This window comes from Eleutherodactylus coqui, chromosome 5 (genome assembly GCF_035609145.1).
Source record: "Eleutherodactylus coqui strain aEleCoq1 chromosome 5, aEleCoq1.hap1, whole genome shotgun sequence".
Taxonomy (NCBI): Eukaryota; Metazoa; Chordata; class Amphibia; order Anura; family Eleutherodactylidae; genus Eleutherodactylus; species Eleutherodactylus coqui.
In genome coordinates, this window is record NC_089841.1 from 164,896,303 (window position 1) to 164,916,980 (window position 20,678).

General features: G+C 46.5%; 2 protein-coding genes across 3 annotated transcripts in view; one reads left to right on the top strand and one right to left on the bottom strand.

Moving 5' to 3' along the window:
* Positions 1–13,245, top strand: RAB35 (RAB35, member RAS oncogene family). Its single transcript, XM_066603663.1, has 6 exons — positions 1–169; positions 8,342–8,392; positions 8,477–8,600; positions 10,449–10,573; positions 10,668–10,792; positions 12,342–13,245. The coding sequence occupies exons 1-6, from the start codon at positions 118–120 to the stop codon at positions 12,468–12,470; spliced, it is 606 nt and encodes a 201-aa protein (XP_066459760.1). The 5' UTR covers positions 1–117; the 3' UTR covers positions 12,471–13,245.
* A 133-nt stretch (positions 13,246–13,378) lies between these two features.
* BICDL1 (BICD family like cargo adaptor 1) overlaps positions 13,379–20,678 on the bottom strand; it is a 74,497-nt gene continuing 67,197 nt past the window's right edge. The window contains exon 10 of one of the 2 annotated variants that reach the window (XM_066603662.1): positions 13,379–14,238. In XM_066603662.1, the coding sequence (XP_066459759.1) occupies positions 14,032–14,238 (207 nt within the window). In that variant the 3' untranslated portion in view covers positions 13,379–14,031. The remainder of the gene's footprint in view (positions 14,239–20,678) is intronic. The other variant, XR_010792841.1, reaches the window with a different exon arrangement.

The following is a 20,678-nucleotide window of genomic DNA, read 5'->3' on the forward strand; positions in this document are numbered from 1 at the left end:
ACGCGCACATGCCACGGATTCGCTGTCACTTCCGGCTGTTTGTCCGGGAAGCGGATTCGGTCGGAACGAAACGCGGGGATCCCGGGAGCCGGCCCACCAGCTGCACAGGCCGCCAACATGGCCCGGGATTATGACCATCTCTTCAAGCTGCTGATTATCGGAGACAGCGGTGAGGATGGGTGCGAGGGGTGGGGAGGCTGCAGGGAGAGGCCTGTGGGGTCAGTACCGGGGAGCCGGCAGCTCTAATGCCATGACCGGAGCTGATCCCGGCTGTATACCGGCGCAGCTCCCCTGTCTCTCCGATGACAGCCGCTGCTGCTGGGAGTACCGCACCATGTCAGATGATGTGCGGCGCTCTGTGATCACTGCCGGGGACAGGCTGAGCTGCCCTGTGTGAGTGCGGAGGACTTTGCCTTCTCTGTCTCTTCTGGGAAGTGTTATAATAGTTGTATGGCCTCTGAATTACCCGTGGGGCGCCCGGGGTCTGATTCACCAGTGGGGTGCCCGGTCTGTGCCAGCCAGAAATCCTAAATATGCCATTAAGAAGCCTGAAGCCCCGGCAGCGGGAAGGACGGCCCGGTCTCGGAGAGCGGCGCATGTACCGGTTGTCTGAGATCAGAAGGCATTGGATCTGCTCATTACAAATGGTGGATGATTGGTTTGGCTCCGGTTATTAGTTGCTATGCCCGGGGCCAGAGTCTGTATTTTCCCGCTATGATATTGGGGCACCAGACTTTCAATTGGATGCCAGTCTGTCAGGGGGCAGTTCTGTGGGTAAGGGCACGATAAGCTCTGGGTAAGGGCGCTTGCTACGCAGAATGACGTTAGGGTTGTAGTTGGCGCGGCAGTGTCCGTCTGGCACAGGTGATGTAGCGCTATACCCAGTCACTCGGGGCTCGGTCATCCATGATGTCCTTCTCAGGTTTACTTCAGTTGATCTGAATTATACAGTTCTGTTCCTTAAAGGGGCGCTGTCATCACTTTTGACCTGTATGAACGGTGTGGGGCTCAAAGGTGAGGGAACAGGGAGTCCAGGGAGCGGTTTCATACTCACCGGGCGCCCCGTTCCTGCGCTGATCCGAGCTATCAGAGATAGATGGGAGTTTGGGTAAAGCCTTAGGCAGAGCTTGCTGTGCGGGCCTGACTTTGCCACGGCCATCGCGGGGCACCGGGTGAGTATGGTAAGAGGCTCCACGTCACCTAAACTCTTAAGAACCATAACATTATGGTGCTTCTAGCCGGTGACGGTTCTCTTACACCGCTGCAGGTTAATAGTACCTTCACACACACCGCTGCAGGTTAATAGTACCTTCACACACACCGCTGCAGGTTAATAGTACCTTCACACACACTGTTGTGCGCTTCTACTTCCCATCACTTCTGGGAATTAGCGATCCCCTCTAACGGGTTTCAGCCACATCGGAGGATCGGCAAGTGTTTCCCATTGTTTTCAGCCTTGCATCACACTGGTGGTGCGCGCATTACACGCCTTGCCATGACACTTACAACTCTATTGGAAACAATGGGCGATCCGTTCCGAGGAATGTAAAAAGTTAGACCGCGCCACCATTATTTTTCCCGCGATGCAGCACACAATCACTTGTGTATAGGACTACATTCAGAAGAATGGCGTTCATATTCACGCAAAACTTGTTTGTCTCGCATGACTTTCTCAGCGGCATGAAAGGGTCTTCTTACGGAGTCTTCTTGACTTCCTAATGGATAATTTCCTACCAAGTGAACAAACCTGCATCTCCGCTCATGAGGACCCTCAGCTGGTACTTGTGTAGGAGACATTCTGGTGGAGCTACTTTTGGTGGCGGACGGCCCGTGACGCCCTGATTGTGTAGGACAGCGGTCTCTTGTCAGCTGCCTGTTGGTCAGGCGGGGTTGAGCCACACCTAATAAAAGCGAAAATAAGTGTTTTCTGGCCGAAATGTTCCTACGAACACACATTCGGCCAACCATTGGGCCGCACAGAAGGACCACCGCTCGTTCATCAGCCAGTCGTGTTTAGGTGAGCTTATACATGCCCTCTGGTTGGCTGCACACCTCCCTATATAAACGGGTAGTGTGCAGCTGATCGCTACCGGCTGGAAGTAGAGAGCGGATACTCCGCCAGCGTACATGGAGGGCACCAGCATCCACTGACATGCTCGTTGTCGGACCATGATTCTGGGTTTGACACAAGTTTTGGTTTGGATCACACCGCAAAATTGACATCAGGTCTGATGAGAATCCACCTACAACGCAGAGGAATGGGGTTCCCGGAAATCCATAGCAAAATCCATGCAATTTGGCGATTTTGACTCGGACCTGCATTATAATCCACAGCCGGAAAACTTGGTGTTGATCGGCACCAAAATTCACCACAGGTGAACGTATCCGAACGCGGACATCCCTGCAGCCCTCAGGTCGTTTTCACACGGCCAAGAAAGTTGTGCCAGATCTGTGTGTTGTGAGACGCCCAAATGTGACACAAATATTGGTCACAAAAAAGAACCCTTTTGAATGGGGTCATACACATGAACGGTGCGGGGGGAAAATCACCGCATGTTCTATCATTGGGCGTGCCTTCACATCACCCATTTCAATGGGGCTGGCACAGCATTATACGGTGAGGGGTGCGGTTTTCCCCATTGAAACAGCCCAGTATTGTGCCGTTTCGATGGCCCAATATCGCACTCGCCAGCATGCGATGCCCTTGCGGATGCCACCTTGTATCACTTCAGGGAAGCAGTGATCCTCCGACGCGGCAGAGGATCGTAGAGGGTTTCCCATTGAAACCTTGCATTGCCCCGTGTGTACCCAGTAGTACGTGGTACGATTCTGCCACCGGCCTAAATGGTTAGTGGTTACTGCCCTTTATGGACATTCAATGCAGGTGCTGATGAGGACACTAGACGACCTAAAACAACGCAAATCACAAGAGCAGTGGAATCGAGGATATGCTGGGACGAACTACTACGGATGTGACCTCTGGTCACCATTGGCGCCCATCGGACATCTGTAAAGGGCATTACAACTGAGAGTGGTCTGTCTGCTGTTTGTCAGTGTGAATATATCAGCTTCACTCTTGCGCCATTCTTTTTGAATCGCCCTGTATTTGTAGTTATTCCTTACCCAGACTGACGCTTCAGTATCTCCCAGTGGTTGTTATTCCCCGGTGTGTGTGATATGCTCATTGCGTGTTCACCGGGAAACATTGGTCTCAAAAAAAGAAATGGAGCTCCTAACCGGTATAGAATATCTGGCCTAGTAGAAGGCTACCGAGTGATCAGACTGTCCGCTCTATACCTGCCCTCTCCATCCTTGTGGAAAGTCAGTGTTGTAGCCATTGGAACTTGTAGCTACAATATGAAGACAGTGATCTCCCCGCTTCCGTCTAGCAGTGGGGTCGTCCCCGATGCGCCGTTTTGTTTTCCATTGGCAAACTACTTGTAGATGCTTACGGTCCCTCATATGTCTGCCCGCTTGTCTAGATAAGTTGTCTCTGTTTTTATATATATTTATACACTTTCCATACGTTGTGTAGATTCCAAGATGGAGCTCTGTCTTGATGAAATGTATAACTTGACTTGCTCTTGAGTCTAGTTTTGGTCTCCGTGTACTGCGGAACGATCATTGATGGCTGTGCCAATACACAATCCCTCTGCACCTCCGCTGATGCCAGTCTGGTTCCTTTCTGCTCTTTTTTGGGGGGGGTTTAAGGGGTTTTACCAGAATAACTAGCGGCAGCCGATTGGGTGTTTCCGTCGCTCCCGTTGAGGTGAATGAAGCGCTGACTCCACATGCTCAGTGGCTTGCTGCTGGGGAAGAAGCAACATTCCCTTTCTCGAGATCAGCAGGAGACCCTCTCCGATCACCCCTGCCGGTAGAGAACTTGTTTTGGTAATACCCCTTTAAATCAAACTGTTTTTTTTTTCTTCTGATGTCTGTAGAAGCTTACTCACGGGTTATTAATACTAAAGTGTCATTAATGATGTAGCTATCCCCCAGTATATATGAGTTGGGCTAGTGTTGCCTCGGTTAGTTACTTTCTGTCTGAAGCTCCCGGCCTCTTTTTCCTCAGATGGTCATGTGATCTCAGTTCTGACCGGCTCAGATCGACTTGGGGGGATAAACTCACTTTCTAGTCAGACTCACATGTTTATGTGACCCTCAGTGAAAATTAGTTTGACACCCCTGCAGTAGGAAAACTGTTTTGCTTCAGCGTTTTATGGATTGAGATGACTTGAATGGGCCCCTGCAATGAGACCACGGGGCTACCGTCTGCGTGTTATGGCAACATAGTACTGCACTATATTGTGTAAGCGTTCAAATGATTGCAAGCTCAAGTCCTCTGAGTACCAAAAAGTAAATAAAAGAATTTTTAAGTATTACAAAAAACGTAATTTAAAAACTTTTTCCCAGTCATCACATCAAAAAATAAAAATGTAAAAAAAAGTTTACTCCATGTTCAGTTAGATTCTCTTGTTTACCCTGTACAACCTGCACGATCAAGCCAGCATTGTATGGGTAACCTCCTTATCTGTTATCTGCTGACCTATGTCTTTAAGGCCCATTGATGGATTTGATTTGCAGAATCTGCGCGGGTGATCTGCGGTTCAAGCCGCCCATAGAGAAGCATGGAGCATCCGCTCTTCATTTAACAGCTGCGGATTTGATTTTAAATGTCCACTTGCACGCACGGATTCCACTACTGAATCCCGCAGCGGTACCCGTGCGTGCCCGCGGCCATGGAGAGGGAAAAGACAGCTTCTTACCTCTCTGGATCCAGCGCGGGTCTCCTCTGAGTCGGCTGGATCTTCTTTTTTCAGCACGGTGGATGCGTCCGGGAGTTTCAGTCGACGCATACTCAGTGCTTTCTTTTTTGTTTTTGAATCCCCTGCTTTCCTGCAGATCCACAGCACATCACAGCCACAGTGTCAGCTATGGGTGTGCCGCGGCGGGGACATCTTCCATTGACTTCAATGGAAGCCATCCCTGCAGGATCCGCAGGAAAATGGAGCATGCTGCGATTTCTTCCTGCATGTGCGATCCACACGCGGGAGAAAAAAAAAATCACATCCACATGCTCTTACTTGCTGTGCGGATGCTAATTCATCCCTATGGGCGGCAAGAGGTTCGGCTCTCTCGCGCAGAAGACGCGCGTGGATTTTATAATTAAAATCCGCATGTGGACATTGGGCCTTAGGCCTCGTGTCCACTTGCACGCACGGATTTCACTGCGGAAACCCGCAGTGGTATCCGTGCGTGCCTGCGGCTTTGGAGAGGGAAAATACATTATACTTACCTCTCCGGACGCTGTGCGATTCTGACATGCAGGCCACAACTTCCTCTACCGGCCGGCGGATGTGCTCGGCACGTCGGCAGCGCGCAAGCGCCGTGAACAGCCCTTTTTTTTTTTTTTTAACTCCTGCTTTCACACGTATCTACGGCTGTGCCGCGGATGCAGACAGCTTCCATAGGCTTCAGTGGGAGACGTCCGTACGGGAGACCCGCCGCAAAATGAAGCGTGCTGCGATTTCTTCCCATGCATGCGACCCGCATGCCGGGAAGAAATCCCATCCACATGCTTCTAGCTGCCCTACGGATGCTAATGCATCCCTATGGGCAGCAAGAGGCACCGATCTCCCGTGCGGGGGCCACGTGCGGATTTTATAAATAAAATCCGCAGTAAAAAGGCTGGGGGGGGGGGGTTGCAGATTTTTTCCGCAGTGCATCTGTGTGGGGAAAGAACGCAATCCGCGATCTCCCACTAGCAATAAAAGAATCACTTTATTAATGACTCGCAGGGCATCCACTGCCGAAATCTGCATGAAAAACCCCATGTGTCATGGACATGAGGCATAAGCCTGTCCACTAAAAAAAAATAGAATTAGCAAATCTGCGCGTTTTTTCACAGGTGAGATCCGCAGTCAAATTTGCCAATAGGGAATCATTGGTCATCCGCGGTCAATAGAATTGACTTTAGCACCCACGGATGTGATTTAATTCGATTCATGGATTTCATGCGTGGAAATAAAATAACGAAGCATGCTCCATTTAACCGCTGATCATGCGCGGATGGGCTCCATTCAACTCCTTGCTTATGATCTCCCGCAAGCAATAAAAATCAAATTAATGGTGACCCATGGTGCATCTAGTGGACATGAGGCCTAACAGTTCTGCAGAATGTCTACTTCATATCTTACATTTTATAGAACAATGTGAGGACTATCGTCTTTCTATAATTATGATTTGCAAAAAAATCTCATAAAAATTGGTATTGCTGCATCTGTAAATGTCCAATTTATTTCAATGTTGCATTACTAATCCCACACAGTGAGCGCTGTCAGGAAAAACTACGGGAGGCCAGAATTGTGATATTTTTTACAAAATTTTTTTACAACATTTTTTTCTACTGTCCTCAAGAAGAAAAACCAATAAAAAGCTACCAGAAAGTCATTTGTGCCCCAAAATGGTTCCATTAAAAACTGATGGCCTGCAAAAACAGAGTCCTTGCACAACTACATCAATGGAAAAATAAAACTGGTCAAAAGATGGTGACAGAAAGCAATTCTTCTTAAGTATTTAAGAAGTACTACGTAATAAACTGTAGACATTTGGTATCGCTGTAACTGTACTGCCCTGCAGAATAAAGTTGTCATTTTTGCTGCATTGTAAAAATTCTCCCCCTCCCCAATCTGTTTTTCCTGTTTTGGCCCACTGAGAAATGTCTACATTTTCCTATACATTTATGTGGCATGTTAAATGGTACCATTGAAGAACAGAACTTGTCCCACAAAAAAGAACCCACTTTGTAGATTTGTCACAAAAAAGGGTTATGAATTTTTGAATATTGTATCTGTAAAATGGGTATTAGTGTATCTTGACGCCACCAGAAGCTAGGGTTTTGACAGGGTCATGCCCGTCACACCCCTAGCTTCTGATTGGCTAAAGTTAAGAAGGTCCTAGCAGCAGCATCTGCATACTTTTTTGCTTGCAAAGAATGTAAGGCTATTAGGAAAAGTAATCTGTAAGTCGCCAGCATAGGCAAAAATCCATGCACACGCTTCCCACTGAACATGCACCCCGGCGCCGCTGTCGGCAATGAGCTCAGCTCCTTAGACTGTGCCTTCCCCTTTCCCCCGGCGCCGCTGCGGGAAACAAGGTCCACTCTTGACATTGCGCTCCCGGCCCCTGCTAACCACCTCTCCAGAGTGTAGTCTGCTGGGCTGCGACCTTCCTGAACAGCCAGCGCTGAGATGTGATAGAGCACCACTCAGAATTGCCCAACGGCGGCTCTGTCCTTCATGCACAGCCAACGCACATAAATGCCGACCGGCAGGTGTGAGGGGCCACAACGCAGCCACCACACTCTCACCAGAGGGAGCGTTACAAGCGCACCTAAATGCCGAACGCAGGCTGCCAGCGCTGACGACGGAGTACAAGTAGCATGGAAGGAGAAGTAAAAACGGAGTGCAGGGCATCACAATCAGCACTGCAGGTAGGGCTGCGACGCCTACAGGACCTGTGAGAGGCAGCACAGGGAGACAGGCGGCCACCCAATCACAAACGGGGCATCAACCACCTGTTAAACTCACTGAATCTTGGCTCCACCACTACTTCCGGTGGCGTCAAGTTACACTAATACCTGTAAAATGTTCAATAAAAAGCAAATATTATTTTTAAATGGCATTCCCCAAAGTACAGAAGCTTTTACCTGCTCAGCTTTGAGTGTGAAATGCTTGTTGTGGTTATGTTTCATTAGATGCTACTCTGTATAGGAATACCGTAAAGCAATGTGTGAGATACTTCCTAGTGTCAGAACATATTTTTCATGTTCCTTTAGCACCATCTTTACTATGGAAACAGTGCCCTGCGGTGGTGATCTGTAGGCTAGTGGTCATCTTGTCACAACATATCTGTCTAGTTACAGCAGCAGTTTTTTTATGGGAAGTTTGGAAACAAATATCCAACGAAGATCTAGGAGAGGACATAAAGCAGATGGCAAACTCACTGCAGCTGCCCTGACCCCATAGTGGTGGCCGGTAGTGCTTCCACCCTCCTCCATAGTGGTTGCAGCAGTACCTTGCTGCTCTGCACACTGATCTTGTACATCACCTCTCATACAGCCATCTCCATAACGCTGGCAGGAAGCTACATGTCCGCAGCCCGTTAGCCTCTGCTTGCAATCTTTATTTCTGTGTAAGCCACTTCTTTGGGATCTGCCATAGGATGATACCAGCCGCGCCCCACAGACTATTAACAGGGTCCTGTACTGATGTTTTATATGCACATTGTATGGGGTTTTGTATTTATGGCAAAAAAGTAACAATTTCTTTACTTCTCTTAGGTGTCGGGAAGAGTAGTTTACTCCTTAGGTTTGCTGATAACACCTTTTCAGGTATGTAGAACTCATTAGTCCATAGCGAAGAACAGTGGATTTTCATATGCAAGAAACCCCTTCAGTTCCACTTATGTTTTACAGGCAGCTACATCACAACAATCGGAGTGGATTTTAAAATCAGGACAGTTGAAATTAATGGGGAGAAAGTAAAACTCCAGATTTGGGACACTGCGGGGCAGGAGCGATTCCGGACCATAACATCAACGTAAGTTTATTCTGTGAGCCAACAATGTTGTTTTTTTGCCCCGTGATCGGCTTCCTAGGTTAGTTGGCACATCGGGGGTCAGAGCTTTTCAATACTCTATATATTGAATTGTTGCTTGGCCGGCTTCATGCGGCAAAATTTGCGATTGGCCTCCGCACGGAAGATCCACAGCAAATCGCATGCATTGAAAGGTATGTAAAATCACTTTTTCCTTCACACTTGCAGAAAGGAATTGCGTATTCCGCGAGCGGAGGAAAAGATCACAGCATGCTCTATTTTGCTGCTAACTCCATGCGGACGTCCTCCCATTGAAGTCAATGGAGGCCATCTGACCCTCAGCCCATCCGCAATGTCTGCAGTCACCTGGCAACAGAAATACAAACATTTTTAAAAATATGTTCTGCGCATGACATATGGTGAGCGTCCGGGGTCATCCACAATACGGAGTTTGTAGGTACGCACTGTCGCCGGCTGGGGTCAGAGCCAGATTCTGCTGTGGGAACCCACATGCGGAATTTAAATGGTCCATGTGTAGTTGACCTAGCTGTAGTGCTGTACAGAGATCAACTCCTCTGGTTCTCTGATGTTGGTAATCTAATCTCCTTTATGTTGCCTTTCTTTCAGTAGTCTGGTTATCAACATATATGTTCCTTTTTTGATACATATTTTTTCCATGTTCTAAATTGACTACTTCTGGTAGTTCACAGATTTAGTAGTCACAGTGGAATTACTATAAATTTCTGCATCCTTTCATTAGCCTAATCCAGCGGATAAAGACCTGAAATAGCTGTAGTCCTCCCTTCCCCCTCAGTGATGCATTGTTCTTGTAGCTTTGGTTACCTCTGAATTAGGGTGTATTTACATGAACGTTTTTTTTTCCCCAGTGCGAGTTCCGTCTGATTTGCGATATAGGGGGGACTTGCACAGTAAAATAACACACTGGTTTCAATGGGCTAACTTGAGGTTGTTTTTTTTTTTGCTTGCACTGATATGATTTTTCGATCTTGCACTATGTGCTACTATTAGGTGATTCTGCTCCGGAACTGCCTGTTTTTTCCTATGAGAGCAAAAAAATATCACACTTGCAATTTTCATGCAAATGCATTGCAATATTCTAGTTTTTCTATTGGAACAACATACAGTTTTTGAAATTTTTTTTTTTTTTTTGCTCTTGAAAATTGCGATGTGATGTTTTTCTTGCAAAACTCATTGCAGAAAAACACTGCAGGTTTACAAGTGTGATATAGGTTTGTGTTTCTCAGACAGATATCACACTTGCCCGTGTAAATATGGTCTTGGCATTCAGTAACAACCATAAGATATCCGGAAGATATCGTCGCTTTACAAACCTTCCTGCAGTCATTCTCCCTTCAGCCCCGGTTGGGCCTCATTTGTGCAGAAGGCTTGTACATAGAACATGTTTATATACTTGTACGAGTGTGAAGAACAATGCCTGTTGACCGTCCCATGGGATGTAATGTGCTTAAATAGTTTATGCTCTATCACTTAGGAGCGCTCCTTCTCCGTCAGTTGTTTACGGCTCCATATAGAGCTGGGAGGCGAAAACTGCCAACAGAGCAGGAGCGCTCCGAAGTGACAGTCCATGTACTTTTTAAAGGGAACCTGTCTCCTACTCCATGCTGTCCTCTCCGCATGCTGCTTTCAGGCAGAAGCGCCCCTCCAATAACCTGCAGCACTCATTCATATATCACATACATGTATAACTAAGCCACGTAGATTCCAGCTGCAGCTTCTACACATGTTGGAAACTTTGCTGACCATTTCTGATGTGCTGAAAGTCTTCTAAGATGAAAGCCGTCTACCGTTCCCTTGTCATGTGTCTTGCAGGTACTACAGAGGGACGCACGGCGTCATTGTTGTTTATGACGTTACAAGTGCGGAGTCTTTTGTAAATGTAAAAAGATGGCTACATGAAATAAACCAGAACTGTGACGACGTCTGCCGGATATTAGGTGAGAAGTTCTCTTCCTTGGATACGACTTGAGAGATATTGTTCCCAATTTCTAAACATGTGACTTTAAATTTTTTGTTTTTGCCCTTTCAAAGTTGGAAATAAGAATGATGACCCTGAGCGGAAAGTGGTGGAAACAGAAGATGCCTATAAATTTGCTGCGCAGATGGACATTCAGCTGTTTGAGACTAGCGCCAAAGAAAACCTCAACGTTGAGGAGGTCTGTATTATCAGCATGTATTAATGTCTCTGATTATTCTGTTTTAGTCAGTCGATCTGTGCTTTCAATTGGATTTGCTGGGGAAAGAGCAAGCTTTTCGATATCACCGGTCTTTTATACGTTGGGTACTTCATCTACAGAACCTCCAGATTTTAGCTTTTATTAATAAGCATTCAGACTGAGGAGGCGCACGGTTTGGCCGTATGTGACCAGGCCAATGGCTGCACTGTCATAACAGCAAGATTGTGTGGCCGTTGCAGGTGGGCATGGTTTGGCTACATACGGTCAGTCAGCCCATGTATCCTCAGGATGCTAAAGAATAAGGGCACTCTCACATGCAATATTTTTTTTTACTGCAGCGTTCTAAGCGTCACGGTATAACGCTCCCATTGATTTCACTGGGGCCTTGCAGACATGCGTTTGAAAGCCCAGGGATTTTCAAGCACTGTCTGCTCCATTTTCCCGCGATTAACGCACTTCATCGTCCATCAGAATGATGGGGTGCGTTAAAACCCACTGTCAGAGGCAGTAGCCTGCGTCCGAAAACGGCGAAAAAGCATTGTGATCTAAGTCACGCCGTTTTACCGACACTGAGAGTGGCCTTATATTACATTATAATAACTTAGCTGGGCATAAGATTTCCAAGCCTCGTGTAATGAATGAATAATTTGGACCACACACAAGGCCTTCATTCCTGGTGGACTTGCTTGCTTGGCAGTTACTCGAAGACATGTGCTGCAGTGTGATCAACACGCAAAGCAACTTGTTCCTGGAATGAAGAAAATAATACTTTCCTGTAAATGTCCAACTTTCTCAATTTTCATCAGACTTAATTTTTTGGTTATCAGCCACCATGAGGGGGAGCTTGCAGTAGAATGGCATTTAAAAGTGGACATTCACTTTAAGACTAAGTACCTGCAGACCAGAGCACCCTAAAGAGGTATTCCCAACTCAACATTTGTAGCCTATCCACTGGCTAATGCTATAAAAGCCTGATAGGTGCAGGTCCCAGAGGTGTGACTTGCACCATCTCAAGTTGTGGCCTTCACTGTCCCTAACACTGCCGTATATGGTGGCCAGGAATTGGCGACATGGTTGAATGTGCCGTAATATTTCCATAATGGGAGGTACAGAAACGGCGCAGCTCAGTGTTATGCTGTTTGCATGCCTCCCGTTCACTTCTACAAGAGTTGTGGAAACCACCCAGCCACGCTCTGCTGTTACCTTCTGTCTGGCACGGTCGTACATAAGGGTGTTCCGTCGTGCCCATGTTTGGCCAATATGGGAATACTCCTTTAAATATTGCAGTTCCTGAACATTCAGTTTATACATGGCAGCTGTCTAAGGCTATATAACTTGTTGCCTTTTTCCAAGAAAGCTGCAATGTGTCAATCAGGCTATGGGGAATTTTATTAATGTACTAATAATGAAAGGGTTTAAAAACCTCTATTGAGAGACGTTTAGTATATGTGTATGTGTCAGGACTATAACTTCTTATCGGTGTTCGTTTTATATTTTGAGCCTTTATCGGCTTTTCTTTATTTTCTAGATGTTTAATTGTATTACTGAGCTAGTCCTCCGAGCAAAGAAAGAAAACTTGGCAAAGCAGCAACAACAGCAACAGAATGATGTGGTGAAATTAACTAAAAACAGTAAAAGGAAGAAGAGATGCTGCTAGGTGCCAGCACAGCACAGAGGCCGTACTAAATCTGGACATTCGTTCCTGAGACGAAGAGTAACTGTACCACGGGCAGTGCCCAGCTTTCAGGGGTTGGGGCATTTTCTCAGTTTTGTGCTGTTTAATTTAAGAATTTTCTCAAGGTTTTCTATTGAGAGGCGCTGGCACCTTTTTATCGACGTGCCAACAAGGTGTTGTGGATCATTGTCATCCCCTTGTCACTCCTGCTCTTCTGGAGCGTCTGCTAGGAAAGGACAGTTGCAGTGCCTACCCCTTGGACTGATTAACAAGAGTCTGTATATACTGTATATTGCGTTAACCAGCCATGCCTCCTTCCTCTTGCTTTGGCTTTTGCCTTCTGATCGCCAATCTGTCATGACACGTGATGAATATGAACTGATCAAATTTTTAAAGATTTAGGACAGTTGGCATCTTAACCTCGGCTTGCGTCTGGTTTTCGGCCCTGCCTGTTTAGGGGTAAGATTCACGGGGCCGTGCTGTTAATTTGCTTCCCTGCTGTTTAGTTTTTGTCACTATTTAAAACAAGGCTACAGAAAACCAAGCATCTATTCCATTGGCCAGTGCAGAACAGACAACCAAGAAGATCATATTGTTTTTAATAAAAGGCTGGATGGATCCTGAACTATCAAGTAATTTGTTACGATCTAAGAACCATTATGTAAGAAAAACAAAATAGAATGGAAAAAAATATCTGCCAAATTTTTGTACCATCTTATTGATAAATAGGAGTAAACTAATAAAAATGTGAAATATGGGTCCTGAATTTAGAAAAAAGTGTCTATTGATGTCTAATAAAAAAAGAAAAAAAACGCATGAAGTTGGGTAAAGCTGTTTGTTGTGACCTGGTGAGGACAAGACGTTCAACAAAGGTATTCAGAGGGTCCATGGAAAATCATAGAAATATTTTATTCCAGAGAGTTTACAATAAAAAGCATAATTTTGTACTAAAATATGACACTTTATATCTGTATATTATAAAACCAAAACTGTATGCAATATTCATTATAAAAATTCTGCTTCTGTGTACATGGAGCATCTCGGTAAGTGAGCTGTAGGGAACAGTAGGGACTATTCCGCTGTGCTGTGCTCTGCCTGGAAGACCAGAGGTAGGGAGTCTGTTCCTTGCACTGAGAGCAGCTCAGGACCGGTCTACAAGGGTAATACCTGCTAAATTCAGTTATCAAGGAAGCTATGGAGTGAATAGAAACGGATGGCTCTAAAAGTGCAAGGTGTTCTTCAGGGACGGCATCCGCTGAACAACGTTTTATGTTTCCACCATAGAAAATACATCTGAAATAAATACAAATACCTCAAGACGCTTAGCAAGTGCGCCAAGCTGAATACTTTCTAGTAACTATCAGAAGCCAAATGCCTGCTCACCTCTGACTGTGGGCTTTATTCTAAGGGTTTGCTCACCCACAAATGGCTTTATGGATCATTTGAAGTTGTGCATTTCTGCTGATTGCCATTGGAATGACTTCCCCTACACAGCTGTCTGCCATGATTCATAAAGCAATTTCACTGGAAAAGTTGACTAATGCTAACATTTTGTTTTCTTAAGAAATGAAAAGAGGTGTCTTCCTTCAGACCCAACAGGCTCTTCTCCTGGCCGCTCTGTGCGATTCAGAGTTGTCACCTTGCCACAATGTTTGATTTGGTGGCCACTGGAGAAGGAATATACAGTCTGGCTCCATTCCTTCTGGTGTTTGTCCATCAATTGCTGGTCAATGACTCTGTGCATGTCATCCTGTTAACAAGAAAAGGAATCAAAAGTCGGAACTGTGTGTCACACTGGGGCAAAACGGCTTTATATACAAAAATGGGGTGATGTGAATGTGCAGAGAATGACCAATAGAAACGCTATATGAACCATCGGAGATTTATGTAGCTGAAGTAGGAATTTTTTTTTTTTAATTTTTTTTTTTTAACTTTCATTAGAGGAAATTTTATAAGTATTTTCCATTTTGTTAGGCTAATATATAAAGGTTGGGGCTCTAACGAGAAATGGTTAAGAAATCAAGATCGTCTTAAGTCTCTGACACTTTCAGAAGTGGGACATGGTGATGACCAGTAGGTCAGTGCGAAAGATGGCAGCCAGGTAAGTACTGTAAACCCTCACCACCTATAATATATACAGGGCCTTGTGAAATTATTCACCCTGTTTTTCTTGCATTACAACCTGGAATTAAAATTGAATTTTTATTTGGGGTACTAAATTTTAATAGCACAACTACCACTTTGCCATAGTTTATTATTCACCTCTTCAATGTCAGTAGTTTGTGCAGCAACCTTTAAAGATGCAAGTCTAGGATTTTTGCCCGTTCTTCCAGGCAAAACTGCTCCAATTCCTTCGAGTTAGGTTGTGTTGGACTACAGCAGTCTTCAAGTCATGCAACATTCTCAATTTTCATACTTTGACTAGGTCATTGCAAGACATTGAAATGCTTCCCTTTTACCCCCTACAATGTAGCTCTAGCAGTATGTCATTGTCTGGGATGGAGGTTCTCCGTCCATCAAGTCTCACTCAACCGGTTGATCTGCCAGAGATTTTTCATTGAGTTGCCCTAATGCCATCAATCCTAACCAGCTATCCAGCCTTGTCGATGAGAAGCATCCCCTGTAGCATCATGATGCTGCCTCCGCCATGCTTCTCTGTGGCAACAGCATTGTTGGGGTGATCGGAAGTGTTCGGCTTGCACCACATGTAGCATTTTCCATGATGGCCAAAAAGGTTTAATTTTAGACTTCTCTGCCCAAAGAACTTTTCATGTTTTCAGTCTGCCACATGTAGTTTGGCCAACTTCAAACATGGTTTCTTAATGCAATGGCTTTTTTTTTTTTCTCTTATGCCCCCAACAGCAGCGAGCAACCGCCTTCCATCCAGGAACCTACCAGATCTCTTTAAAGACAGGCACACCCTTCACCTCAGTTCCTGTTTCCTGTCTATAAGACAGGGTGGAGAAGGCTGCGGTTGCTCTTTCAAGAATTCTTCCAGACCTCTAAAGATAGCGGACTGTAGGCCTTCACTCCCAAAACTCTACGGCATGAGAGGTTACTTGTCCCTAGTGTTAAGCCTGGAATCGTCCTCTTGACTCCTGCACCTGATGCTTTGCCCCCTTTTCTTTACCTCATGGGATTCTTCTCCTTCGGTGGTGGTATAGTCCCTGGGTTGGTTGTTGCACCTGGCCTGGAGGTTTTTGTTTTCATCATCAGATGGACTTCATATGTGTACTAATCTGGGCGCTGCCTAGTATCACTGATTGGAGCAGTGGTTACTAGGAGCTGGGAGAAGAAATGGGCACGGCACTTCCTGAGAGGATCTCCAGCCAGTCCAGGGAGTAGGATTACCACACACAAGGGACTGAATTCTGCCTTTTGCCTTAACCCTTTTATAAATTAAAAATTTAAGGTGATGGCTATATGTGCTCTCAATCAGACCAAGGATCTTTATGGTCTTTGCTTGGGGCCTATGAATCTGCCTACGGCCCGATAGCCCCTTGTGGCTTTGCCTATAGCATAATATCCTTTATAGCTTTGATGTCTCTGCCTATAACCTTTTATAGATTTACCTACAACCTAAGTGATTCTGCTTAATAGTATGATAGCCTTTTATGGCTTTGCCTATAGCTTTGTGGCCTCTGGGCCTCACTTAGGCATGTTAGCCTGTAGGCTTGTGGCTGATGAACTTTGCCTATGACTCTAAGCTCTGCCTTTGACTTATAGCCTATAGGCCCTGCCTATGACCTGTTTACTCATATCCTCTGTGTTGGGCTGCTGGCTGTTGACCTTTGATTTTGACAGGTGACCTTCAGTGCAAAGACAGTAGACAAAGTCTTTTGCCTCGACACACCTTCAGTAATGCCATGTTTACACAGAAGGATTATCCTTCAGAAAATCGTTCAAGAAAGCAAAACTGAATGATTGTTCAGTTTAAGGCCTCCTGCACTAGGGTGGAAATTCCACAGCGGGATTTCCTGCAGAATTTCCGCCTATGCCCGCTTGCATAGCATTGCATTAGATGCATTCCTATGCACACAGCCGCGATTTGTCCACGTGAAAACATGCGTGGAAAACAATTCGAACAAAATGTTCTATTTCTGTGCGAGTCTTGCAGAGGCCCGCACAGAAATGTCACTGGTGACGTGGCGGCTCCACACTGCGCATGCGCCGGCTGGTCGACAGCGGCGCATCACAGCAGGGGAGGTGCTGGGAGCGGGTGAGCCGCAGAGCTGTGCAGGGGCACAGGTCCGCATCCTGGCCGTCTGCAGGCACTTGTACAGTTTAAATACCGATCGTTCAGTTTTTCGCATAGGAATTTGAAACACCGTACAGTTAATGAATGAGGACGGCACGATTCTCAACAGCCTGCTCGCACATGGACGAGCTGGGGATGACATCCCAAGCTTGTTTGCTCGGACAAACGTGAATCATGAGATTCTTGGCCTGTGTAAAAGGGGCATAAGGTATCTATGGTAAAGAATAACTTTGGAAATCTGAGGTAAGACTGTTCTGCTGATTGCATAAGAAGATGACAAATTGATGGAGGTTACAATTTTACCACCGATGGGGAATTTATCTGTGGAATAGTTACAGAATGCTTTTATACTTTGGAACATTTATTTTTGATCCGCTATCTTCACAGATCTTCCTAGCTTTAACATTGAAAACTCAAGCTAGAATTTTGGCTTGGATCCACCCTAAGTACAATATATTGGTGTAATATTGTGCAGATGGTGTGTTCCTTTCTGGAAATCATACTTCCGAAGAACAACATCAAAGTGTGTTCCATCGTCTGGCTGGCTTTAACAGAGAAAACGGTACAATGGGGGGTGAGTTGGATTCTGTGGGTCTAAAAAGCTGTTATATTCTGTAATTTGAAACCTCTATGTTTTGGTTGGTCGTTTGCAACATCAAAAGAGAATGCCAATACTTCAAGGCTATAAGTCAGTTTTGGAGTTTCACTGGTACTTTTGGTGGATTCTTCACTCTGAGTTATTAGCCTTCAGTAGAATATTATTTCAGGCTATCAATCCTCCCTAGATATTCATCTAGTTTAATCTCTCACTGGTGCTGTCATGGGTGTAAGGAAAACACAAGATCACTTACTGGTAATCCGTTTTCCATGAGCCCATGACGGAACCACTCATTCATCTCCTACTGCAGTATTTGAGTTAAAAATAAATAAATTTTTCCCCCAGTCGTCTCCACGAAAACAGCAATTGAGATTGCCTCCTCCGGATAGGACAGGAACACACAGAGGTTAAAAGCTCCCTCCCCCCCCCCCCCCCCCCCCCCTTCCCCACTTTCCTCAGTGGATTCTAACGAATTGCCGGGGTAGGAGCTCAACTTAAATTTTTTCCCCTAACCGGGGTTTTTTTTTTTTAAATAAAATATTATATATATGTTTTTTTATATTATATAGTTTCTTTTCTATCAATTTAGGGGGGGGGGGGGAAGGTACGGGTGCTGTCGTGGAGACTCCTGGAAACCTGATTATCAGGTAGGTATAATCCATTTTTTCCCCCAGTCGTCTCCACGACAGCACCAATTGAGACGTACCAACTAAAGTTTTCCTAGGGTGGGATTGCTGCCGAGAGAACTTTGCGGCCAAAGGCCATGTCCTCGTCCTGCTGCACTTTTACCCTATAGTGTTTAACAAATGTGGGGTTTCTTCCAGACTGCGGCTTTGCATATCTGCTCGACCGAAGCTGAGCTATGTTCGGCCCATGAGGATGCTACTGCCCTTGTAGAATGGGCTTTAAGAGCTAAAGGGATTTCCTTCCCGAGGGCCTTATAGGACTCTATGATGGCCAGGCGGATCCATCTGGCTATGGAGTTTTTTGCCGCTTTGTTCCCTTTATTTGGGCCACTGAACTGGATGAACAGGTTGTCGTCCCGTCTCCAGTGGCTTGTCGCATCTATGTAGCCTAGGACTGCTCTCCTAACGTCCAGGCAGCTTAGGGTTTTTTCTTCCTCGTTTTTAGGTTTACTAAAAAATGAGGGGATTATTATGTCTTGGGACCTATGAAAATGTGATACTACTTTTGGCATGAAGGCAGGGTCCGTTTTAAATACTAGTTTGGTGTCCGAGGTTTTCCCCACTTTCCTCAGTGTCTTCCTGTCCTGCCAGGAGGCAAGATCTCTGAGAGGGGCTGGTGGAGAAGCCAGCCGGAAGCCTACTCACGGGCGGATCGGAGGGCAGTGGGTCAGCCTGTCCTCCCTTCCCAGCCAGACGACTCCTGGGAAGCCACATGGGGTGGTAACCCTCGGGCCAGGTTCCTCCGGCGGCGGCCCATGGGGGGTACAAAGCGGGAGCCTCAGTCCCCCTCATCCTCCCTGCAGAAGTTAGAGCGCGGTGCTCCAGGAAGCCCTTCGACGGCGGGGGGCGGGGCGCCGCGTCATGTGTCCAGCGCGATGACGTCATCGCGTCTGCATCAGGAGTGGAGGGGGCGGGGCTTAGCGCAGGAGCGCAAAAATTAAAAAAAAATCGGAACCTGAGAGAAGCCAGAACAAACCACTACAGGTCGCAGGGTGTCTGCAGCATCGGTATAGTAATGAGTGCTCCAGCCCCAGAGACAGCTGAAACCTCAGCCTCAGCGGCCGTAAGTAGCCAGTGTGGCAAAAAATACAAAATGCAAAATCCAATGTATTGTATATGGAAAAATTGCATATTTACCCGCAAAAAATACAATGCAAATATCCAGTGTATTGTATATGGAAAAATTGCATATTTACCCGCAAAAATGCTTTATTTGTCAGGGGGTTAAAAAAGACATCCCCCCCCCCAGAACAAAACTCAGAAAATGCGTGGAATGCGGGATAAAACTGCCAGCTACGTACCAGAGGCCTCTATGCAAGGCATGCGTAGCTAGGCTAGTTAAAGAGGAATCAGGAGGACGTTAGGAAGCTGGTGAAAGAAGAGGTTAGATCAGCCCTAACGTCACAGCTGGCGCCGCCAGCGAAACGCCAGAAAAGGGCGTATGTTCCCGACGAGCCTTCCGACTCCGAGAGTTCTATCGGGTCGGAGCAAGAGGAACAGGCGGCCGAGGAGTCCTCAGATTAGGAGGACTACAAAAAATACTTATTCCATCAGGACGACTTAATGGAATTGATTAAGTCAGTCTGGGCTACACTAAAAATGGAAGAGCCCAGAGAACCACGTACCCTACAAGATGAGATATTTGGGGGACTACGGGAGAGGCGCAAGCATACCTTCCCTGTCCACAAGAATATCACCAAAATAATCCAGAAAGAGTGGAGGAAATCAGACGCAAGCTCCTTCTCCACTAGAGGGGTAAAAAGAAGGTACCCATTCGAGGAGGAAGTTTGCACAAGCTGGGAGGAGGTACCTAAGGTAGACGTCCCAGTGGCCAAAGTAGCCAGGAAAACGACCCTGCCCTTTGAGGACGCCGCACAGTTAAAAGATCCCATGGATCGCAAAGCTGAGGGCCTTCTAAAGAAATCATGGGAGGCAGCGGCAAACATACTTAGGCCAGGGATCGCAGCCACTTGTGTGGCGCGAACTCTGGGGGTATGGCTAGAACAGCTATACCTAACCAATAAGACGCCGAGGAACAGCCTGCGTATGGCAACAAATTTCCTAGCGGACGCCGCGGTCGAGACTGTCAAACTCTCAGCGACAGCTACAGCCCGGTCTAACTCAGCCAGAAGAGTGTTATGGCTGAAATCGTGGTCAGGCGACCTAGCCTCAAAAAATAGGCTAGGTGCCCTCCCGTTCTACGGCCAGTTTTTGTTCGGACCGGACCTTGACAAGATTCTAGAGAAGGCGGCCGACAAAAAGAAGGGATTCCCGGAAGAAAAGCCACAGAGAGGGAAGACCTTCTTCCGGGCCCCAAGGCAACAGCCAGAGGCCTACCGAGGCAAGGGCAAGACAGGCCGCTGGAGCTACCCCAAGGGGGGCAGAGGAAGGAACATCCTCTTTAACCCCCACCAGGGGGAGCCAAAGCAGAGACCCTGACGCCATCCCCGTAGGGGCAAGGCTGGGGGGCTCTGTGGATCAAGGGGCCGCGATTTCCGAAGGCCCATGGATCCCAAAGATCTTACAGCAGGGATACCGGATAGAGCTGGTGTCCCTCCCCAGAAGAAAATTCATTATCATAGGAGGCTCCAAACAACAGTTACACCTACTAAGGCAAAGCGTTGGGGACCTGCAACAACTAAATGCAA